The sequence below is a fragment of the Tribolium madens genome, unplaced genomic scaffold (genome assembly GCF_015345945.1).
Source record: "Tribolium madens isolate multiple individuals breed KSU strain unplaced genomic scaffold, Tmad_KSU_1.1 Scaffold_1;HRSCAF=32;Tcas5.2_LG8, whole genome shotgun sequence".
NCBI lineage: Eukaryota > Metazoa > Arthropoda > Insecta > Coleoptera > Tenebrionidae > Tribolium > Tribolium madens.
This window is the reverse complement of record NW_025400984.1, coordinates 10,958,879-10,983,254: the sequence shown is the minus strand read 5'-3', so window position 1 is coordinate 10,983,254 and position 24,376 is coordinate 10,958,879. Positions and strand designations below refer to the sequence as shown.

The following is a 24,376-nucleotide window of genomic DNA, read 5'->3' as shown; positions in this document are numbered from 1 at the left end:
CTGTTTCATCATCATACAAAAAAAAACAAGTTTTTTTAAGTGTTAGTAAAAAAAAGAAAAGATTTAAAACTCTAATCAAAATGACACAAATAAAATGCAAGTTATTTTAATGTTTAGATTAGATTAATAACGTTTAAACCAATTTAAGCGTATTATATCCTTGAACACTTCTTTCTTAAAAAATGGAGTTTAATAATTGTTGATTTGTTTAAATTATTGGTTGCCTATAAGACAGGTGCTTTCAAAAAAATAACGTGTTTTGTCTTTGATTTTTAATTTGACGACAAAGAAAATAATTTTTGGAGAAAACTATAATTAGTAATTGCTTTACATAAATGATAAATTGCTTATACGCCAGATAACATATAATGATTAATAATTTTGAATACTTAGTTGCCTATGTGCTGGGAGTTTTCTTGATTTTTTAATCATTCTAAAAAAATGTACTTTTTATTTACATTTTCAGTTTTCAACAGTAGAAAAAATTAAATAAAAATATCAAAAAATTATTACCTGCTCATTATTTAAGATTAGAAAAAGTATAGTATTATGCAACAACTTTCTAAGTTATTTTAATGTTTGGATTATATTAATAACGTTTAAACCAACTTAAGCGTATTAATCATTGCGTATTATCTCCTTGAACACTTCTTTTTTAAAAAATGGAATTTAATAATTATTAATTTGTGTAAATTATTGGTTGCCTATAGGACAGGTGCTTTCAAAAAAATAACGTCTTTTGTCTTTGATTTTTTAATTTGATGACAAAAAAATAATTTTTAGAGAAAACTATAATTAGTAATTGCTTTACATAAATAATAAATTGCTTATACGCCAGATAACATATAATAATTTTTTTTTGAATAATTAGTTGCCTATGTGCTAGGCGTTTTCTTGATTTTCTAATTTTGTGACAACCAATTTGACAAAAAGCTTCAAGATGCCATAATTATTGTGTCCAATATTTCAGTACATGCTTTTGACGTGATTTCCTGAAAACTAATGATTTTCAGACATTATGAAAACCTTGGTAAGGATAAAAGGAGTCGTCGGCAATTTACAGTGAGCCAAGAGTAAGTAATTTTGAAAATTGGGTCATTTTTAAGGCACTCAACAGTATCTACTATTTTAATTTTAATTGAAGTTTAATTAATTTAGGCTTTAAAGCCTCCTTCACAGGAAAATGAGATTTGCAACGTCATTAGATACAAGATAAATCACTTTTAAATGCTCTTGTTTGAATTCCAAGAGAAAATGGAACTTGAGATAAGGGAAACATGTGTTCTATTGTGTCCAATATCCGGCTTAAGAAGACCAGATTTTCAAGTATAACCCCTACTGTTTTCCCCTTATGAGCCATTTAGCCCAAATTTCACTTTGTTTACCATTAGAAAAACATTTGGGTTAATTTAACAATTGAGCCGATAAACCCACATTCAATATTGCCAATAAAATAATTGAACTACGAGTAGAGAAACGCAATCAAAAATTAAAAAAAAACAATAAAATAAAACAACCTATTGTTATTTTTCTCTGTGATATAATAAAGCCATAAATATCTCAAGTGAACGTCCCTCAGCTCTAAGAAATAAGAAATTTTTCCACAAGTGATAAATATTTTTTTCTTCTCTTGTTCCTGTTGCATGACCAGACATGTAAATCAATACCGCTGATAAAGTCCAACTGATAACATTTTGAGTTACGATTGTTGTGATAACCGACATGAGTTTGCAAAATTCGAAAAATTTAAACAAAAAAAGTGTTTAGTAAAATAGGGTCCCCCTTATTTTATCATTAAATCACACTTAAATTCGTGATTAATAAACCGTAAATAAATTAATTTCGTAATTGGTAAAAATGAAGCGTTTCAAGGACTTTGCAAAAGCGGTGTGACAGGAAGTTAAATTGCAAAATTCGTGTTGTTATTAAACAAACTTTCTCCGTTCTATGATAACTAATTTAAAATCTTGAAAATTGTGTTTATCTAAATTTAAAATACATTTGGATTGAATGAAAGTGCACTTGACGTTATCTCACCTCAAATTATTATCATTTTAATTTTAATTACGATCAAGAGCGGTAAGAACCTCAGTTTGTTGCCGGATTTGGCGAGGGAAAGTGTTGCGTCGTAAAATAATAAAAATTTGTGTGCGCTGTATTTCATTACCTCCCGATAACAATGATTATTTCGTAAGTTTTAAACACTACATTTTTTTTAATTATGTTAAAGAATTTGTACTTTTAAAAAATAGAGGGTGTTAAAAAAAGATTGTAAAATATTTAAGACGGTAATAGTATGGATTAAAATAAATAAAAAGTTTTCTGAAATATCGAATGTGAAAAAAGGTTCACTTTTTATTTTAACAAAGTGCAAATAAATGTTTCAAAAAACGAATAATTGTTGAATATTACCTTCTGAAATATTTTACATTCTTTTTTATGCAAAAAAATATTAGTCATTGTTTAAGATTAGAAAAAGTATAGTATTAAACTCGTAAAAATTGGCAATCTTTGGAGAAATGGCCAACTTCTCATTCATTGAATAATATACTATTTTTGCAGTTTCTGGAAAGCTTCAATCAAGTACCATTTTTTTATTTTGTTTTTTATTTTTTTAAAGGCTATATTGTTTTAATTGTACATTTCGGCGACAAACTGTACACCAATTTTTCTTAATGTATTTTTTTTTGTCCTTCAATTTTTTATTTCGTTTTTTTTATTATTGTTTTGGAAGTTTTCGTGCCACATGCCAATTTTATGACAGACAGTAGTGAAATTAGTCTCAATTTTTTAATCTTTGTTTTAATTTTTTTAATTTTTTTAAATTATAATTTTTTTAAACATAATTTCGGTACCGGTTTCATGTCAAACAATTCCAGAATCATACTCAATTTTTTTATTTATTTTATTTTATTTTGTTTTTATTTTTGTAATTATTTTTATTTTAAATACTCTTTCTTTCTAGTCGTGTTAAAGAATCTGCACTTTTCTCAACCGTTTTCACTCTTCAACTTTGGAAAAAATCTTTGTGGAAATGGCCAACTTTCTCACTAGTTGAATAATATACTATTTTTTCAGTTTTAGAAAATTATTTATTTATTTTCTTTTCTTTTATTTTCCATTTTTTTATTTTTTTAAAGCTATATTGTTTTGGTTGTACTTTGGTGGTACTTTTTTAAATTGTTTAATTATTTATTTTACTTTATTTTTTTAAATTATTATTTTGGTGTCGGTTTTATGTCAGCCACTCAGAATTATACTCAATCTTTTAATTTATTTTTATTGTATTTTTATTTTTTTATTATTTTTATTTTAAATATGTAGATATGTACTACTTTTTTTAATCATGCTAAAAAATGTATTTTTTTATCCGTTTTCAGTCTTCAACAGTAGAGAAAATTAAATAGTAATAATAAAAAAATATTACCTAGTCATTATTTAAGATTAGAAAGAGTATAGTATTAAACTCGTGAGAAATGTCCATTTTTATTCCAATGAAATACTCCACTCGCCCTCGGCTCGTGTTATAAATTTTTTGTGGAAATGGCCAACTTCTCATTCGTTGAATAATATACTATTTTTTTCAGTTTTAGAAAACTCGTAGTTAAGTACCTTGTCATCGCATTAACCTCAATCATAGTCAATTTTTTTTATTTGTTTTTTTTTATTTTTTTTACTTTTTTTTAAAGATATATTGTTTTGGTTGTACTTTTGGGGCCGGTTTCATGTCAGACAGTACTGAAATTATTCTCAATTTTTTTATTCATTTATTTTTTATTTTTTATATTTTTATTTCTTTTTAATTAAATATTTAATTTTTTATTTTATTTAATTTTTTTAAATTATTGTTTTGGTGGCGGTTTTACTACTACTACTTTTTTTAATCATACTAAAAAAATGTACTTTCTCATACGTTGACAGTCTTCAACAGTGGAGAAAATTAAATAGTAATAATAAAAAAATATTAAGATTAGAAAAAGTATAGTATTAAACTCGTGAGAAATGTCCATTTTTACTCCAATGAAATACTCGACTCACCCTCGGCTCGTGTTGTAATTTTTTTTGTGAAAATGGCCAACTTCTCATTCATTGAATAATATACTATTTGTAGAAAATCCGTAGTCAAGTATCTTGTCATCGTATTAACCACAATCATAATCAATTTTTTTATTGATTTATTTAATAGATAAAATTCTTTAAACATTTTTTTCATGTTCCTGGTATCTTACTTTACTTGAAAATTTTCTCTGGGGCTCGAGTTCTGGCGCATCCTGTATTTTTATATTTCTTAATTTTTTTTTAAAGGCTACCAACCAGAGTTATCCTCAATTTTTCATTTATTTTTTTATTTTTATTTTTTTTTATTATCGTGAAATGGCCAACTTCTTACTCGCCAAGTAATATACTATTTTTTTCAGTTTCAGAAAACCCATCGTATTAACCACAATCATAATGATTTTTTTTTTCTTGACTTATTTCATTTTCTTTTATATTTTTATATTTCTTTATTTTTTAAAGGCTACCTACCAGTTATCCTCAATTTTTTTATTTATTTTTTATTCTTAATTTTTTTATTATTGTGAAATGGCCAATTTCTCACTCGTTGAGTAATATACTATTTTTTCCGTTTTTTAGTCATTGTATTAACCACAATCGTAATCAATTTTTTTAATGATTTGTTTCTTTTTTTTTTTTTTTGTAAGTATTTTTTATTATTTTAAAAGCTATATTGTTTTGGTGCTGGGTTCATGTCGGCTAGTACCAGAGTTTTTTATTTTATTTTTTTATTATTGTGTTGCAAATGGCCAACTTCTCATTCGTTGATTAATATACTATTTTTTCCAGTTTCAGAAAACCCCTAGTCAAGTACCTCGTCATCGCCTTAACCACAACCATAATCCTCGCAATCCTCGGCACCATCATCTACTTCCTCGTCAACCCCTCCACCGTGTCCCCCAGCAGCCTCAAGGGGGCTGTCGTGACCAACGGCCATGCATGCGCCCACATCGGCGCCTCCATCCTCACGAAAGGGGGCACAGCAGTCGAGGCCGCAATCGCCGCCTTGTTCTGCGAAGGTGTCTCCATGCCCCAGAGCATGGGCCTAGGAGGGGGCTTCCTGATGACGATCTACGCAAGTGGGACTGCGTACTCGTTGAATGCCCGCGAGACAGCCCCCAGCGCCGCGACCAAAGACATGTTCAACGGGAGTAGCGCCTTGTCGACGAAAGGGGGCCTCGCGGTGGCAGTCCCCGGGGAGTTGAAGGGGTACTGGGAGGCGTACCAAAAGTTTGGGGGTAAGGTAAAATGGGGGGATTTGGTGCAACCCACAATAGATTTGTGCGAAAATGGGATTTTGGTGACGGAATATTTGGAGAAGTTGTATGCAACACAATTGGAGAAGTTCAAGTTGGACCCCTTAATGGCGTATGTGGGGGTATTTGGTACAGGGGTACCACTAATAGGGTTATTTTAGTGAGACTTTCATCGACCCCAAAACTAACCTAACTTATAGGAAAGGACAAGTGGTGAAAAGGCCCCAACTTGCAAAGACTTTGAAACAGGTTAAGGTTTTTGGGGCTGATGCTTTATATAATGGAATTTTGACGAAAAAATTCGTGGAGGATATCCGTAACAAAGGGGGGATTATCACCGAAGAGGATATGCACAACTACGAGTAAAAAATACTTCCCCACTTTGAATTTTTCCACAGATTTGAGTTTTCGTAGAGTTGAATGGCAGGAACCAATTCGTGTCAAAATGCCCAACAATAAGACCCTTTATACAGCCCCCTTGCCCGGCTCTGGGGTCATCCTCAGTTTCATTATGAATCTATTAAAGGATTTTTTGGATAATTTGCAACCTTTTTCCGTCACCAATTGGCAACGAATCATCGAAAGTTTCAAATTTGGGTATGGGAAAAGGACCGAGTTGGGGGATAGTAACTTTGTCGATGTCAGAAATTTGGTCTCGAATCTCACTTCTCCGGATTATGCGGCCAAAATCCGGGGGAAAATCCGTGATAATACCACGTCGCAGGACCCGACGTACTATGGGGGGAAGACTGTGCAACCTGATGACCATGGTACTGCCCATATTTGCGTTTTGGGACCCAATGGAGATGCAGTGTCCGTCACCAGTACCATCAATTTATAGTAATTTGACATTTTTTTTTACTTTTTTTTATTTTTGTGACGTGGCTATTATTTTTAAAAACTTGTTTTCGCCGATTTTATGTCTGACAATACAGTAATTATCTTTACTTATTTATTTATTTTTTCATTTTCTTTAATTTTTAATTTTTATTTTTTTTTTAATTATTGTTTGGGTTATAGTTTCGGTTCCCGTTTTACGTCAGATAGTCCCAGAGTTATTCTCAAATTTTTAATTTATTTTATTATTTTTTAAATTCTTTTATTTTTTTTATCTTATTTTTTTGTCGGTTTCATGTTAGATAATACCTGAGTTATTCTCAATTTTTTGTTTAATTTTCTAATTCTTTATTTTTATTTTGTTTTTTTTTTAAGTACTGTTTTCGTTGTAGTTTTGGTGCCGGTTTCACCGAAATTATCCTCAATTTTTATTTTTTTTATTTTTGTTTTTTATTAATTAATTTTTTTATCTGTTGTTTTGGTTGTAGTTTTGATGCCGGTTTCAAGTCACACGATACCAGAATTATCCTCATATTTTTGTTTATTTTTTTTCTCTTATTTTTTTTATTTTCTTTTTTTAACTATTGCTTTGGTTGTAATTGCTGTGACAAATTTATGTCAGACAGTACTGGACATTTTTTTATTTTTTATATTTTTTTTTATTTTTCTTATTTTTTTTTTAATTATTGCTTTGGTTATAGTTTTGGTGTCGATTTCATTTCTATTATCTTTACTTTTTTGTTTATTTTATTTTTTATATTTTTTTATTTTAGTTTTATTTTTTTAAACTATTGCTTAATGTCGATTTCGATGTCAAATAGAAAAATTATACTCAATTTTTTGTTTTTAATTATTTATTTTTTATTTTTGTTTTTTGACTATTGCTCTGGTTATAGTTTTGGTATCAGTTTCATGTCTAACAAAACCGGAATTATCTTTACTTTTTTATTTATTTCATTTTCTATAATTCATATTTTTTTTTGTTTTTTTGTAATTATTGTTTTGGTTCCAGTTTCATGTCAGATAATCCCAGAATTATCCTCAAATGTTTTTTTTATTCTTTAAAATTACTGATTTTTTCTTTTTTTATTTATTTTTTTAATCTTTTTATTTTATTATATTGTTTTATTTTTTCAAACTATTGTATTAGTACTTTCAGTGCCGGTTTCATGTCAGACAGTGTCGAAATTATCCTCAATTTTTATTTTTTTTAATTTTTCTCTTCTTTTATTATGTTTTACTTACTCCTATTTTTATTTTATTTTTTATTTATTTTTTTTAATTTTTTATTTTTATTTATTTTTTTTAAGATTATTGGTTGTAGTTTTGGTGGCAGTTTCATGTCAGACACTGTCAGAATTATCTCCAATTTTTTTATTTATTTTATTTTTTTTATTATTTTATTATTTTTATTTAATTTTTTTATCTACTATTTTGGTTGTAGTTTAGATGCCGGTTTCATTTCAGACAGTACCAGAATTATCCTCAATTATTTATTGATTTATTTTTTGTTTTTTTTTAATCCTTTACTAGCCTTAATTTCTTTTAGTTTTTTTTTGTTTTTTTTTAATTTTTATTTATTTTTCAAGATTATTGTTTTGGTTGTAGTTTTAGTGCCGATTTCATGTCAGACACTGTCAGAATTATCTCCAATTTTTTATTTATTTTTTATTTTTATTTTTTTAATATTTTTATTTAATTTTTTTATTTATTATTTTAGTTTTAATGCCGGTTTCATGTCAGACAGTACCAAAATTATCCTAATTTTTTATTTATTCAATTTTTTTAATCTTTTATTTTTACTATTACTTTAGTTGTAATTGCTGTCATACAGTACCAGAATATTTTTTTATTTCATTTTACTTTTTTTATTGGGACTATTGTTTTGGGACTGTATTTTGGTCAGATAGTACCAAAATTATCCTCATTTGTTTTATAATATAATATAATATTTTATAATATTGTTTTATTATTTGTTTAGTCCTTTGTTTCTTACGAATATTTCGTTTGTTTTGACCATGGTTTTATATACAGGGTGCGCCAGAACTCGCGCCCCAGAAAAAATTTTCAAGTAAGGTAAGATACCAGGAACATGAAAAAAATGTTTAAAAAATTCTATCTGTCAAAAAATTTTGACATTAATTTTTTAACATTTGACATTTTTTTATATCTATTTAATGATACTGATAATGTATATGTTTTTTTACAATTATTTAGTAAAGGGACAAAAATTTTGCCAATAAAAGGCACAAATAACATTGAACAGAGTTACAATTTAGAATACAGCTTCCTTGTTTCCTCTTTTAATAGCCTATAGCAAAAAAACTTGGAAAATTATTTTTCCAACAGAAATAAATAAAGTCAAAGTGCAAACTTTAAACCCTCATAACTTCGAAATTTTTATAGATAAATTTTTTTTAACATTTTTTCCATGTTCCTGGTATCTCACTTTATATGGTATTTTTCTCTGGGGCGCGAGTTCTGGCGCACCCTGTATATATCAAACAGTAAGAAAATTAGCCTGAATTTTTTAATTTTTTAATTTTATCTTATTTAGTTTTTTTTTTATTTTAATTTATTTTTTTAAGATTACTGTTTTAGTTGTCAGTCAGAATTATCCTCAATTTTTTTATTTACTTTTTTTTTAATTATTTCATTATTTACTATTATTTTGGTTGTAGTTTCGATGCCGGTTTCATGTCAGACAATATTAAAATAAATTATACTAAATTTTTGTTTTTACTTTTTTTTTAATCTTAATTTTTTTGTTTTTCTTTATTTATTTATTTCATTTTCTTGCGATTGTTTTTTTATTTTTTATGATTTTTTCTTTGTAGTTTCGGTGCCGGTTTCATGTCACCCAGCACCGGAATCATCCTCAACGACGAAATGGACGACTTTTCATCCCCCAACATGAACAACAGCTTCAACGTGCCCCCCTCGGAAGCCAATTACATAGTCCCAAATAAACGACCATTGTCGTCCATGGTACCATCAATCATAGTAGGGGATGAGGGGGTCGAGTTGGTAATAGGGGCCGCTGGGGGGACCAAAATCACCACATCTGTAGCCCAAGTAATTAACACTTTTTTCTAATTATTATTTAATCACAAAATCGGTTTTATCAGATCACTGTTAAAAACTTGTGGTTTGGGACTCCCATAGGGCAAGCAGTGCAAGAAAAACGGATTCACCATCAGTTATACCCGATGGAGGTTGAGTTCGAGAATGCGTTTAACAATGTGAGTGGGGGGGGAAGTCTATTTCAGCACCCAAATGACGTCATTTGAGTGCTTTAATAGAAAAAATAGTATATAGTATATAGCGGGATTTCAAATTTGTGCTTGAAAGATACCTTCTGCAACTTGTACTTTAATATACTATTTTCGAAGTTTTTTCCCTAATTTGGTTTCAGGATCGCGATTTAGTGAGGGCGTTGCACAAAATTGGGCATGAATACAGTATTGCAGGGCCGGGGTCAGGGTTTTCTGCAGTGACTGCGATTTCGAGGAAAGGGGGGGTTGTGGGGACCGCTAGTGATGTGCGAAGGACCGGTGAAGAGATTCTTGTTTGATAATGACGATAGTTAGGTATTTATTATGAAAATTTATTTATTTGCAAATAAAATTGATGATTTTTTAATTGGTTTTACTGTTTTCCCTGACAAAATAATACAAATTTTGATACACTGTAGATTTTCACTGAGTCATGTTTCCACAAGAATAACAACTTTTAACGTGACGTAAATGAGCATCATTGAATTAAAATGGTTATTGTACTATTGTTAAAAACCTCATAATTTTTTATCTTCTTACATAAAGGATTATTTAATCTTGTAAAAATAAAACTCATTTCATATTTTTTTCAAGGACTAAAAATAACTTTATTTAAAATTAACAGTCGGCTAAAAATTTAATCAAAATCATCTCCACTATCATTATTATCCAATAAAACAAGAGCAACTTTAAAATGTTTAAATAGCAAAAAAATGGACCACACTAAAAAAATCTCTAGACTTCTAATAAAACAAAAACAATATAAAAATTTTGGCCTACAAAAAACAGTTTGAGGACTGAAAAAAGAACACTTTTAAACGTAGGTACCTATTTTTAATTTGGAAAATATTAGAAATTGGTCTAAAATTATTCCAAAAATTTTTAAAAATCACACAAAAAAATTCTTTAAATTAAAAAAAATGTCAATATCGGAAGTTTTTAGGTGAAGAAGACTGAAAATCTACAAAATTACACCTTATTTACCCCAACAAAATTTAAAGATGTTAAGAAAAAACCGCAACGAAATATGAAAAAAAAAATTAAGGAAGAAAATTGTAAATTTAAACAAATGTCTGTATTTTTCAGAAAAATAGAAACTACAAAATAGTTATTAGATTTCAAAAAACAGTTTCTAAAAAAAACAACAAGAAACACTATTTTTTTTCATTCTCTAGGTTGCATAGATTTTAAGAAAGAAATTTTGCAAATTTAGTAAAATGTCAGTAAAAAATTTTCAAAATTCTAGACTGCACAAAAATCTCAATTTAAAAAATGTCTGGACTTTTCAAAAAAGAAAGCTGAGGTCTGAAAAATTATTCGATAAAACAAAAGCAACTTTAAAATGTTTAAAAAAAGACCACATTAAAAAATCTCTAGGCTTTCAATGAAACATAAATAAAATATAAAAAAAATAATTATAAAAAATCTTGGCTTGCAAAACAGTTGGAGAAGACTGAAAAGTAAAAAGAACACTTTTAATTTTCAAAAAATCAGAAATTTGATCAAAAATTTCTCTAATTCTCAAATTTGGTAAAATGATTTAAATATCACACTAAAAAATTCTTCAACTTGTAATAAAACGAAAAAAGAAAATTTTGAATTGAAACGAATGTCTGTTTTCTCAGAAAACTAAGAACTTTTTAAAATAGTTATTGGGTTTCAAAAAACAGTTTCAGAGACAAAAAAAACACAAGAAACACTGTTTTTTTTTAATTTTTGAATAAAATATTTATAAAAAAAATGATATATAAAAATTTTGGCCTGCAAAAAACAATTGGAGAAGACTGAAAACTGTCAAAGCAACAAATGGGTTTATTTCTTGTTAAAATACTAATATAGTCAATTTACAAAAAATGTAGTTACGTCTGAAGCAATATGTCCATTAAGTAGGGTTATATTAGTGCTAGTAGAGAAAAAAAATTATATATAAAAAATCTCTTCTCTACCTTGTGTTATAATATACTATTATTGGCAAAATGTTTGTACTTTTACTAAATAATTATAAACAGATCATCAGTATCATTATTAAATAGACATAAAAATGTTAGATGTCAAAAAATAAATGTCAATTTTTTTTGACAAACAGAATTTTTTAAGCATTTTTTATTAATTACTGTTAATTGCAATAGACAATAGAAAATACTAAAACAATTTAATTGCCACACTGGCTGACACGAACTAACCTCACTTTCGGTTTTTGTAATTTTTATCCTGATATCTAGTCAAAAATGACAACAAATCAAAATAATTTATTAAACTTATATAAAAACACGTATTGCTGGTATTGTTTCGGAAAATCGACACCAAATAGTATATTACATAACGAGCACGGAAAGTGATAAATGACGCACAAGCGGGAAAGTTGCGCACGAGGCGTATTTTTTTCATAACGATTTATTTTTTATAATGGATACAAAAGTACGTTGAATAACAATTTATTTTTTATAATGGCTACAAAAAAAAACGTTAAATAAAAAAAATCAAAACATTTGAGTGTGAATTGTGCGTTAGATTTCTATTGAGTCTGAAAAAAACTCATTTAAATAGGTATTCTTGGGAGCGTTATGCAGAAATTACATTTACTAAATTTAAAACAGAGAAAAAAAACACTTTTTCATTCTTAAAGGGTTATGACTTTTTGATATTCTTTGACAAATTGTCAAAAAAATACTTTAAAGTTGATAAACTTAGGGTGAACTTGTCCTCTTATCGTGTTATTTGATATGAAATTCCTTTTTTCCAATCTTTCTTAATCTCTAGATTTAATCGACTTAAGGGCTTTTACTTTAAAGTTTGTTAATGTTTAGAACAATTTGTGGAAAGATAGCGAGTAATTCTAGACCTGGCAACAAACTGGAAAAATTAAGTACTTCATACAGGGTGTTGAAAAAAGATTGTAAAATATTTCATGAGGTCGAAAATTATTCGTTTTTCGAAACATTTATTTGTAGTCTGTTCAAACAAAAAAAGTAAAAATTCTAAAAATTGTCACATTTGATTCCTTCAAAACCATTACTTTGTTTTCTTGAGACTTTTTTGTTTATTTTGGTTCTCCATAAATATTTTACAATTTTTTTAATACCCTCTACAGTCGGTTTCTCTTTTTTTTTAGAAAATAAATAGATTACAATGTGCAAAATTGTAGAACAAACAATACTATGTTTCTTAACTCGCCGCTACCTTTTTAATTAATTTTTTGATTTAAATTTTAAATGGGTACTACAGAATTTTATCACAAAATAAAATTGTTTTTAAAGTCAAATTTTAGATTTTATTGTTTGTTTTAAAGATACTTATCATTGTAGTTTGTAGTCTTCCATTTACACCAAAATTGTTTACAAAAAAAAACAGGATTCGAAATTAATCCCTCGAAATATCTCATTTATTTCTTCAAGGTTAAATGGATTAAACTTTAACTTAGCAATTGTTTTTTGAAATAAATAACACCTTGGAAATCTTCCAATCGATCTGAGATTAGTTATTCCTGATTTGGCAATAAATAAAAACAAATACAAACTTGCAATATTTATTAATTAAGCTACAGGGTGCGCCAGAACTCGCGCCCCACTAAAAAATGCCATGTAAGGTACCTTTACTAAATAATTATAAAAAACATATATACTTTTTCATATTAATGTGCATCAAGAAGGTTGTGGAAGTCCAAATGCATCTTTAATTTAAAGGCTGATTTACACACAAATTCAGAACAAATTTAATCACATCAATAATGACAAAAATTGTTGTTTGCTAATTGTGTTGTTAATTTTAATTATTTTTTGCCACCTAAAAATAATTTTTAGGGAAGTTTGAGGTTAGGATTGTTTGAATTTTTGCAAGGGTGCCACCTTAAAATGATCCCTTTCAGCAACTACTTAGCACATTAATTTGAAAACGAGTATACAAGATCATCATTATCATTAAATAAACATGTCAAATGTCAAAATTTTTTGACAGATACAATTTTTTCCATGTTCTTGGTATCTTATCTTATTTAAAATTTTTCTCTGGGGCGTTAATTCTGACACACTCTGTATAAAACTAGCACAAAACTAAACTTTTTCTTCTTTACTTTTCTTCCCCTCTGTATCATCATTCCAGTATTGTATTTCTCCAGAGGCGTAAAAAACATAAAAAATCGCCGATGCGACATACCAAGCCGCTGCAATAATAAAAACAACCCTCCAAAGGGCCTTATCGGCCTCATCATAGACCACAACTTGCACCACAAGGGGTGCAATAATCGAAAAAATGTTCGAAGAACCATTTGTGATCCCCATTAAAGTCCCTGCATGATTTGGGGCCAAATCAATGTGATTCACTTGAAAACCACAAAAAACAGCAGCATTGATACCAACCACGACGATTAAAAGGGCCACTGATAAGGTGGTTTGGTCCTCAGGGACGAAACTTAGCCCTACAAGGGCTAGGGCAGGCCCACAAGTACCTAAAACCCCATTTAGCAAATTTATTTTTTTTGATTTTTTTTACCAATTGCGTTAAAAATTTTCCTGACTGAACCTCGCGATAAGACTTTATGATTGATAAGGTAGTCTGAAATGGGCCCAAAAACGAAACTTAAAGCCCAAAGGGCTAGATAAGGGGCCGCTGATAGCAAACTATTCTACAACAAGTTTTAAAATTTGGTAATTTTATAATTAAAACGTACCGATTTCATGTCAAAATGCATAATTTTGTTCATATAGTTCGGGATTTCGGTTAGTAGAGTGGAATAGCCCCAGTTTTGCCCAAAATTGGCCACGATTATAGCCCACATGGGCCACGACGTGAAAATAGCCTTCCATGGCGTGGGTACCACTTTATGTTCCTGTTGCCCTAGCGTCCCCTCAATGTAGTGTTTCTCCTCCTGTGAAATCCCCCCATGCTCAGCTGGGCTATTTGAGCCCAGAAACACCCACAAGCCCACCCAAGCTAGCCCAAAACACCCAAAAACGTAGAAACTGACCGGCCAGCCCACCCAACTGGCCGAAATTAGCCCAGTTATGGGCATGGCAATGATGGTACCAAACGACGAACCAGAATAGACGAAGGTACCAATTCGGGAGCGTTCCGGCGTCGGTGCCCATTTCCCTAAAATGTTGTGAACCGACGGAAAAATGAACCCTTGGAATAGCCCTTGTACCACGCGACAGCCCATCACGCCCTTCGAGCCCAGCTTGTCCGCCACGATGGGTGTCAGCACACAAACGATGGAATTTATGGTCATGGCCACGACCAGGAACCATCGTGGGCCGTAGGTTTTGCCAAATTGCCCAGCGAAGACTTGGAGGACGACGTAGCCCCAGAAAAAGGACGAAAGGACGACGCTTTTGTCCTCCCAGTCGTAAGTCTGGAAGGTTTGATCATGTCAGTGTTGCCAACACAAAATAATAAAATTCACTAGATCTGTGCTGAAAAGTTACCAGATTTAACGTAATAGACTAGTTCTATGATTTTTAGCTAGTTTTTAATTAAATTATGGGGTATACCGGCAATTGGCAACACTGAATTAGTGGTTTGTTATATCAAAATGTTTCAGGTGACGTCTAAATAAAAGTTTGACGTTTGAATTTGAAAGTCAAGGTTGCCAATTTAAATTTTAAAAATTTGACACCAAATCATTTACAGTCACCCGATATTTACGTTTTTACTTGAAAAACATGCTAAAACACTTGATAAAGACCAAAATAATGACTTAATTTGATGTTTTTTTGATTTGTTTTAGCAAAATCTTGCAACTAATACCATTTTGTTGTTAAAATTTGTTTTTAGGTTAAAAACGTTCTTAGTCATTCGAAAAAGACAAAAATAATACTATTTTTAAACTAATTTTAAAAAATTTCAGCTGAAAAATGTCCTAAAACACTCGAAAAAAGTAAAAATTATTTGATTTTTTTGTTTAATGCTGTATTTTTTTGGTTTGTTTTAGAAAAATCTTACAAAAAACGTAAGATTTTAGTTAGAAACGCGTTTACAAGTTTAAAAAAAGTAGTTTCCGATCAAATTTTCCGATTTTTCTGCTTATTTTTGATTACTTTTTACTGAAAAACTAGTTAAATTAAGTAAAACAAGGAAAATACCATGAATTTTGATTTGTTTTTCGGATTTTTAGGCATGTTTTCACAAGTTCTTGCAAAATAAATTGTTAGTTTTAGAGCCAATTATAGAACAAAATTTCAGAAAAATTGTTTTCATTTCATTTTTATTAAACTTTCTGTTTGTTCTTAAAGAATTTTGCGAAATAATTGTGTTTCTGGCCGAAAAACGTGTTGAAACGCTCAAGAATAAAAAAAATATTATAATTTTGGAATTAATTTGGTAATTTTTTGATTTGTTTTAGTATAATAATGCAAAAAAATGAGGCTTTACTATAAAAACATGCTTGAGAAAGTTATAAATAACACAATTTTTGACCAATCTTTAGTTTTTTTTTTTGATTAATTTTTTTGTGTTTTTAACGAAATTTTGCAAAATAGTTCTGTTTCTGGCTAAAAACGTACTAAAACACTAAAAAATGGACAAAGTAATGTATCTTTTTTGACCCGTTTTAGCAATTTTTTACCTTCTTGAGTGAAATATCATTTAGAAAAACAAAAATATCTCCCGACTTTTCAACTAATTTTTGATAAAATTTAGCATTTGAGTTTTTACATGGCTAAAAAAACGTGCAAAATGCTCAAAAAATAATAGTATCATCATTTTTGACCGAATTTACTATATCAATGAATAATTAAAAAATTAAATTAAAAAAATTAATTTTACTAACATTTGGGCGAATACTCGAAAAAAATAATTCAAAACACATTACTTTTCTGATGGAACTACAGTCACGTTTCTAAAAAATCATTAGAAATTAGAATTTTTATAAAAGTTTTCCCAAATCATTAAACTTGTATAAAAATCACCAGATCTAGTGTAATTTCACCAGATTTTGCAGTTTTTGGCAGAGTTGCCAGATGCAGAGAATATTCCCTACATCTAGGGAATTTTATAATGTTCTACAACAAAATGGAATTTATGTGTAAATCTAGGGAAACATTTTTGAGTAAATTTAACTTTGAAAATATTGTTTATAATTAACAAAATAATTTTTAGTGGTTTACTTTTTGTACTGTTTATTAGTAGTTGGCAATAGACTGCCATCTATTGTGAAATGAAAAATATAACAGGTCATAAATACACCTCAAAGCAGTTTTATTACAATCTGAAGCACAATTACGGAAATCTAGGAAATTTTTTGTCCAAGATTTAGGGACATTTGAAAATAACATCTGGCAACGCTGTTTTTGGGTTGGGGGACTTACAGGAATGTCGGGGTTTGAAGTTGTGCTATTGTCTGTCATTGCAACAATTGCAACTGAAAGGTTGACTCTCATGGCGTAGGCGATGGCCAAGAGGAGGAAACAAAGGAGGACTTGAGTGTGGCGGGAGCCATACCAACCAGCTAGAAAAAAAATTTTTTCGTTGCATATTTTGTAAACAAATCTCGATTTCAAGGTCACGAGATAACATTCTTGGCATTGTAGATCAATCAGATGGTGATAGATATCCAATTATCACATTTTTGTAGTCTAGATATTATTTTTTCCGGTGTTACCAACATTTGTTTAAAAAAAACGACAAAAACAGTTTAATGTTGAAGTTGTAAGTGTTTAATATTTTAATCATTTTATAATAAAAAAATCCGAGGAAAGTTTGTGGAAAGTTTTCTCTTTTCACAGATAAAAAACACGACAAAAATGTGACAAACCTGGGGCTTTAAATTCCTCATTTTGGGCCAATTTTTGGTCAGTTGACATCTTATTTTTGTTATTCTGTAAACACTGATACGGATTCGATGGTCACAACACACTGATTTCTCGCTTGTTAGCGATAATTTATAAATAAAAAACGAAAGAAATGGAAAAATTCATAATAGAGTCACTTCAAATCGAGTACCTATTGTCAGTTAATTTATCAAAACGGGATTTTCTTAACTATTTGAATCGAAACCGGTAAAAGGTAGTGTGTTTTTTCTCAAAAAAAGAATAATAGTCATTAATTATCAGTCAATTTTACTGTTTTTATCATCCAAAGTGTTACGTATTACAGACCAACGTCAAAAAAATGAAAATCTAATTTAGTTACCACATTTTTACATTATAAAAAATGCACGTGTATAATGTGTTGCCTATACATAATATTACAATAATAAAAATCTGATTTAAAAAATAATAAGCAAACTATATAAAAAAAAATGTTAAAAAATAAAAAAACAATTTAACAGAATAAATTACAAAGCATAAAATCTAAATTAAAAGTCACTTCTTACACTATTAAAATTTTGCGTGTATATTGTGTTGCCTATAATAAAATTTTCTACTAAATACGTAATTGAAGTAATAAACGCGTTATTTCGCCACGCGTATAAATAATTTTTTTAGCCCTGATAACTTTTGACTTCTATAATCTATGTATCCATTAATTGGCGTTTTATTTTGCAAAAAATATGAAACCGAACACAAAAATGCGGAACCCGAAACATGTTTGCATTTATTTCAAATTGCTGATTAGAAGGTTTGTTATTTTATCCGGTTGTGTAACGACTTCATTTCACCAACAAACGTAAGCAAATATTGGACAAAATGCTACTTTTAACATTTCTGCTTCACTAAAATGAGGACACTTATCAAAAATTATCAATTATTTGACTATAAGTTCAAGAGTTCGTTTGTGTTTACACAATTTGAGCAAATGAGAGTCGTGAACGTTATCACACCAGGATATAAAAGGGAAAACCACGAGAAAACTCTCAGTGTGTATAAAATTCAAGCATGCACAAGGCGCCATTTTTTGAACTCGGAAACGGCCGCCAATCTACAATAAACAAAAGCACTGGATTTTAATTTAGACAATTTAAACAAAAACAACCGGTTGCGCTAAAACACCGGTATGCAACCCAAATAGAGATGATTTTAAAGTAAATTACAAAGAATTATGCTACTGTGCCTTGCCAAAAGGGCAAAAAGTGCTCAAGTGTGTAGTTGCAAAAATTATCAAGTTGTCCACTGACACCTGAGTTTTCATTTGTTTTTTGTTTTTCAATTCAAGTTTGTCAGTATAAAAAACGACTCAATTGCGAGATATTTCACCAGGTACGTGCAATATTCTGATATTTTTCATTTATTTATCAACATTTGGTACGCCTAAATTAATTATTGCTGGGTTTTGGGGGTGGTTAAGTCGTTTTTTTTGTAAGGTTAGAAACTGGGGGCTGTCTCAGTTGTCCAAGGTTTCAAATCAAATAATCTAACTCGCAATTATCGTATTTTTGCATTCGGTGCAGTTTCAGTCTTTGATAAAATTTGCAAACGTAATCTAGTTTCAAGTTTGCAGTTCTTCGAATTGAATAATGCGCTTTGGTGGCTTTTTCGCCACAGTACGATTTCTTAGAAAGCCCAACCGGTTTTAAATAGGGTGGTTCTGAGAATTTGCAATCCGCTTTCCCCTCTACCACCCGTTTGTGAAGTTTTGTGAGCTTTAAAGTCACCTTGGAGTCTCATAAAATCAGTTGACGCCTGTTCTCACCACGTGTCTAGACTTGACTCTTCCTCGAAGGTAAGTGAAATATTTTACTCTGTAAGACTCAACAAGACTCTAACTATTACATAAAGTTTTCAGGAAGAACAACAAATGAAGAAAGAACTCATCTAATGGGAATAATCACAAAGCAGCCCGTTTTTTACTGTTATTTTTATTAACTCTTTATTTAGGTCTGGTGAGGTCAGCTTTTCGATTTGGTAAGCACATTGACGAAATACTATAACTGTTAAGACTGGAAATATGTCTTTGAGAAGCGACCTCTAATTCTATTACCGAAAATATATCCGGCGTGAACAATAAGTATGGAACCTTCAAAAATAATAATTCATAAAAAATGCGATCGTGTTTTTGATAAAAATTGAATAAAATGTGGATATGTAGTTGTAAGCCTTTGCAAAAAAAAGATTTTATAATGATTGCCATTTGTTTTGATAACATTCAAAACGTCACTTTTTTATAGTACTTTATCATTCATTGTTTTTTTCAAAAAAAAATTTTAAGCGAAAACGTTTGGTTCCATACCTTTTGTTCACTTGGTATATGGGTCAACGGTTCATTCAAGTTGTGTAAAATGGAACACTGGAATTGATAAGAAAATTAAATACACTTTGTGATAATCACATGGAGTTATTTCATGGTTTAACACTACCGAATATGATTTTTGTGTGTAGCATTTTACAAAAGTAATTATTTTTATTTTTTACCGCTTCATTACTATTGTATTTAAGATTGTTAGGAAATGGAAGTCAACAGTAATACAACGTCTAATGAGCAGATATTAAATAAAAATATAATTTCTTGTGATTTAAAAAAAATGAGCCTTTTAGAAAATGAAGAGAAATACTTTACTTGATGGGGAAGAATTGTGTCAGAATTTCAAGATAAAAACATCAATCTTGATGTTTACAAAAATAAAAAAAATAGTTTGACCACTGAAGCATTTATAAAAAAAATCCAATGTCAACAATTTAGTGTCTGTTTTCTAAAGAAGTATTTTCAATTGAGTTGTTTTATAACGTTTATTTCTATTGAAACACGTTTATAGTCAAATACACATAAGTAAAAATAAACTATACAACATATTTTCCATTTGCAATATAATTCATTTAAAATTCAAGTTTATTATAGTAACTAGAAAAAAACACTTTATTTAATTATGTCTACCTGGACACCAGGGTGAGGCTCATTTTCAACCCACCCCGATAACATTCATCAAGTAATCTCATTTGTGTGGGAGAAAGCGATAATTAACTTTTAGAGTAAGGGTAATAAACAAATGTGCTTTTTTCCACAATATCTACGGTAGAAAAAAAAATGAACATTTTACATGTTTTGTCAAAAAATCGTCTCTTTCATTTTATTTCCCACGCAGTTTTGCTGTAATCTGAAACCCAATATGCTGAAAACCGTAAAATCACCCATGATGGTGCCCTTTTAGTCTTGAGACCCATCTGTGTCAGTGACATTTTCAAGAAGTGGAGATTTATGTGACTGTAAAACTAATCTGTTTTTAGTTGAATGCAAATCGAGCACCAACAAAATTTTGTACAAACATTTTTTTCTTTCATTTATGTAAATGTAAAAAAGGATTTTTCCACCCAACCCAATTGACTGATAATCTGGTACTTTATTCCCTTGGGAGTAATATAAAAGAAGTAGCGATTTTTTCACCGATTTAATTATAAATTCCTTGCAATGGGTGTTCCGGAATGCTCTTTCTAAGTGGTTACCTACCTATTTTGCAAGGGTTGTAAATTTTATAGTTTTATTCCCTATTTTAGTATTGGCGACATCCTGTTGTAAAATAAGTGGTACAAACTATTTTCTCAGCATCTGGTTGCTGAGTTTCAAACAGACGAAAAATTCTTGTTTTATTTAAATTGTCATCATTATGTTTAATTTATTTTTATAAATAAATAGTATATTATTCAACGAGCTTAGAATGATGGCTATTATTCACAAAGAAAAGTTTAAAAAACGAGTCGTAGACGAGTAAAATACTAATCTTTATCTACAACTATGAAATATTTTCGATTTTTGGTATTGACAAGTTTTAATTTAATTAATAAAAATTTCAAATTGCGTTCAAATAAGCAATACCTGGGAGAATCGTGGAGTGTAATATGAACTACATAATAATAAAAGGTATTAGGTATTATCAAAAGTCTCAATTTGTTTTACGAAAATACATACATGAATCGTGTAAAATATCTATTATTAAAAGTTAAACTTTCCGAGGTCTAATTATAAATTAACGGAACTTATTCGATTTATTACCATTAACTTAAGTATGAAATGTAAAACCACATTATTTAGTTTCAGATTTTCACAATTCATTTAAATCGTAAAGTCTGTTAAAGGAAGTTGGCAGTTACGGTTTTTTGAATTAATTTGAAAACAATGTCATAAAACACAACACAAAAAATCGTCTAAAAAATTTATAAAATGCGTCAACTTTGAGTTCATTTTAATAAATTACACAAAATTTTGACAACATTTCAATTTGAACACAACCATAATTTTTTAACAAAATTTCTAAGAACAAAAACAAAGAGCAAACAAAATTGTGGCAATGGAGACAAGCTGCTACCAATTTTTTCACCAAATTTTTGACTTGCTAATTTCCATTTAAAGAAAAAACAGACTTTATTTGATAGCAAAATATGTAGTGTAATGAGTATAAAAAGTTTAGTTGGACGCAATATGTCATTTTTTAATAATTAAATTGAAACGTATATTTCTTCATTATCATCAGGTGATTACAAAACTCGCCCATGTCTCGTTTAGTGTTTACTATGATGTTTATCTTCGTGAACGAATGGTTTAATTATTGATTTATAATATCAATTAACGGTAATTTTTAGTATGCATTAAGAAAATTGGAAGACTAAACAAAAATCCACTGCGTCTTTTCATAATTTCTATAAATAGAGCAAGAGTTAAAGTCGACTATTTCTGGCATCGTGTGTTGATTTTTTATTTTTATTGTATAAAAAGTTGAGGCTCAAAATTGCAAAAAATCGGTAATTTTGCATTTTTTTTTTCATAGTTAAACAGGAAAGGTGTGAAATTGCATTATATTTTTTCTAATTTTCAGATTTTTCGCCTCAATCAGCACCGCTATGTAAACTAAAAGATGACGAAGTGGGAAACGCATTGTAGCACTGATTCCACCGATTACACAGTGTTAAATTTCAAAGGAAGTTCAATAAAACTGGCCAAGGTAGGTACATATTGTAAAACATCTCAAACTGTATTAAAATGGTAAAATACCCCTCGCCACTACCATCATCACATTTGTCGACCTTGAAACCACGTGCGTTTGTTTTTATTTCGATCGGAGCTTTTCGTTTCAGTTTCGGCCTTAGAAGTAAGCTCCGATTGGTCGTTTCGGATTTCCGATCGTCTTTGTTACTTTGTTTTGTTGTTTTCACTCAGTTCACTTTTCAGTGCCTTCGGTGCAGGACACTAGTGTGTGGTTTTTAGTGATAAACTTTTAGCGCGCGAAAATGACAACAAACAAGATCATGAATCATCTATCAGAAGAGGTTTGTAGTTTTTTTAAAAGAAAACTTGCTATTATAAAACTAAACTTAATTGAAAAAAACACTATTTTATAGAAAAAATAATGTATGTTGTTTATTGAATGGTGAGAAATTACAAGACGCTTTGATAAAACCGTCTCGTATCGTCAGTTGGCTTCTTACCATCTTAATAAAACTACTGATAAAATGCACAATTTCCGGTAGATTATACCGTGGGATCAAAAAAAATTAAATAAATTAGAGTAGGAGTCGATTAAATTCTACAGTTGGAATGACCATTCACCGTTTTCGTCTTGTACAACAATAAAGTGAACATAATTTCACGCAAAAATCAGGATTGCCATCTGAAGGACTTTAATCACCGTCTACTCTAGTTAATCAACTTTTCAATACAAATCGTAATATTTTTGATTTAGAGAATAAAATCTCAAGTGTTTTTATCTCGTAACACAAAAGATAAGTGAATAAGACTCCACCCATAAAAACGATTTGGGAAGTGGTGTGCACGTGTTGGATTGTGTGTCGGCAATTTTATAGTTTTCTTGTGAAAAATGGGTCCTTCAAATCGTGTTTTTCTAAAGGGGTATTATGTTGACACTAGTTTGGTGAGATTTCATAATAAAATCGATTATTTTTTTCTGAAATCGTTAAAAGAAACATTATAATTTTTTTTATTTAATATTTGTTTTAATATTTTCGTTTTTTGTGCTTTATTTTAGTTTTTTACCTTATTTACCAGTGTGTGTCTCGAAACACATGTGATAAAATTATTTGCATTTGTCTTTGAAATGTCGTCATTTGATATTGATAAGTATAGATAAAATTGCGGAAACTATTCTTTCTATAAATATTTTATTATGTAGCTGTTTCAAGAAAAATTGCACAATTGTTGTAATATTTGCATCAAATCAGTGACAACACCCAACATTTCGTATCAGAAAAGAATTATTAAATAAAATTTACTTCCCATAATGGGTTCATTATTAGTTTTTTTTACAACTTTTTTAAAACAAAAATAGGTAGTTACTGATAAGAGGCAATGAATAATTAATTCGCAGTAAAACACCAATCTAATTCAACAGTAATGTGTAGTTAGTGTTTCATTAATTTCCCATTTGATGTTGTATATTGTCACAGTTGTAGAAACTTTATTAAAAATATTGTAGGTATTTGTTCTCTTCAGTTTCAGTTTTCAGTAGTGCTTTTATAAAAATTCCATTATTCAGTCACATCGAATTGTTGCAATAGAAATGAACTGGCAAAATTTATTTTAGGGTTCAAAAATGTGTAGTTATAAAGTGTGTTCAGCAATCATTTCGATTTTGTGCGATGTGAAATGATCAGTGTTTAATTAATTTTTGCACAGTAAAAAAAAATTAATAAGTAAAACACGCACCGTATTTTGATCAATTTGTTCAGTAAAAATAACAAATAACTCAATATTGATCAGTATAAAATGATAAATGATCAGTATTTAATTAATTTTTGCACAGTAAAAAAATTAATGCTAAATAAAGCACGCACAGTATTGTAATTTACTCAGTAAAAAAAATCCAGTTTGCACAGTAAAAAGAATAAACGCTCAGTAACTTTAAGCAAAACTGTGCACAAATGGTAATAATCACATTCTTTCGTTTTCTTTACTGTGCATTTATTATTTTTACTGTGCATTTATTACTTTTACTGTGCATTTATTATTTTACTGTGCATTTATTATTTTTACTGTGCATTTTTTAGTTTACTGCGCATTTATTATTTTTACTGTGCATTTATTATTATTACTGATCAAAAATACGTGACATTTTAAATAATATACTTTGCATTTAAT

The 24,376-nt window shown here is 29.3% G+C and overlaps 3 protein-coding genes across 14 annotated transcripts in view; 2 read left to right on the top strand and 1 right to left on the bottom strand.

Annotated features, from left to right (window-relative positions):
- The first annotated feature begins 934 nt into the window (after positions 1-934).
- Positions 935-9,791, top strand: LOC123016476 (glutathione hydrolase 1 proenzyme-like). Of its 3 annotated transcripts, none has more exons than XM_044416893.1 (7): positions 935-1,073; positions 4,852-5,424; positions 5,474-5,674; positions 5,727-6,152; positions 8,987-9,224; positions 9,278-9,391; positions 9,565-9,791. In XM_044416893.1, the coding sequence occupies exons 1-7, from the start codon at positions 1,003-1,005 to the stop codon at positions 9,721-9,723; spliced, it is 1,782 nt and encodes a 593-aa protein (XP_044272828.1). In that variant the 5' UTR covers positions 935-1,002; the 3' UTR covers positions 9,724-9,791. The 3 variants fall into 3 exon arrangements, with proteins under 3 accessions (XP_044272828.1, XP_044272826.1, XP_044272829.1); XM_044416891.1 differs by having other exon boundaries at positions 939-1,073; positions 4,846-5,424; XM_044416894.1 differs by lacking the exon at positions 935-1,073 and adding an exon at positions 2,006-2,190 and having other exon boundaries at positions 4,846-5,424.
- A 3,591-nt stretch (positions 9,792-13,382) lies between these two features.
- LOC123003658 (putative inorganic phosphate cotransporter) overlaps positions 13,383-24,376 on the bottom strand; it is a 15,423-nt gene continuing 4,429 nt past the window's right edge. Inside the window, exons 1-5 of one of the 3 annotated variants that reach the window (XM_044396573.1) lie at positions 17,172-17,280; positions 16,726-16,865; positions 14,091-14,771; positions 13,913-14,045; positions 13,383-13,868 (exon numbers count right to left, since the gene is read on the bottom strand). In XM_044396573.1, the coding sequence (XP_044252508.1) occupies positions 13,474-13,868; positions 13,913-14,045; positions 14,091-14,771; positions 16,726-16,865; positions 17,172-17,220 (1,398 nt within the window). In that variant the 5' untranslated portion in view covers positions 17,221-17,280 and the 3' untranslated portion in view covers positions 13,383-13,473. Of the gene's footprint in view, positions 13,869-13,912; positions 14,046-14,090; positions 14,772-16,725; positions 16,866-17,171; positions 17,281-24,376 lie in introns of those variants that run through there. The other 2 variants (XM_044396574.1, XM_044396575.1) reach the window with 2 other exon arrangements.
- The window catches only part of LOC123003656, a 10,409-nt gene continuing 4,324 nt past the window's right edge, over positions 18,292-24,376 (top strand). The window contains exons 1-4 of one of the 8 annotated variants that reach the window (XM_044396565.1): positions 18,294-18,555; positions 18,797-19,018; positions 19,075-19,200; positions 22,101-22,226. In XM_044396565.1, the coding sequence (XP_044252500.1) occupies positions 22,140-22,226 (87 nt within the window). In that variant the 5' untranslated portion in view covers positions 18,294-18,555; positions 18,797-19,018; positions 19,075-19,200; positions 22,101-22,139. Of the gene's footprint in view, positions 18,556-18,789; positions 19,019-19,074; positions 19,201-22,100; positions 22,227-22,453; positions 22,552-23,026; positions 23,154-24,376 lie in introns of those variants that run through there. The other 7 variants (XM_044396564.1, XM_044396566.1, XM_044396563.1 and 4 more) reach the window with 7 other exon arrangements.

What these genes read in the sequence shown, in the direction of transcription:
- LOC123016476 (XM_044416891.1), top strand. Translation starts at nt 1,003, where the DNA reads ATGATTTTCAGACATTATGAAAACCTTGGTAAGGATAAAAGGAGTCGT. An exon ending in AAGTTGGACCCCTTAATGGC is followed by an intron (nt 5,425 to 5,473) that starts GTATGTGGGGGT and finishes GGGTTATTTTAG; the next exon opens with TGAGACTTTCATCGACCCCA. An exon ending in TCACCACATCTGTAGCCCAA is followed by an intron (nt 9,225 to 9,277) that starts GTAATTAACACT and finishes CGGTTTTATCAG; the next exon opens with ATCACTGTTAAAAACTTGTG.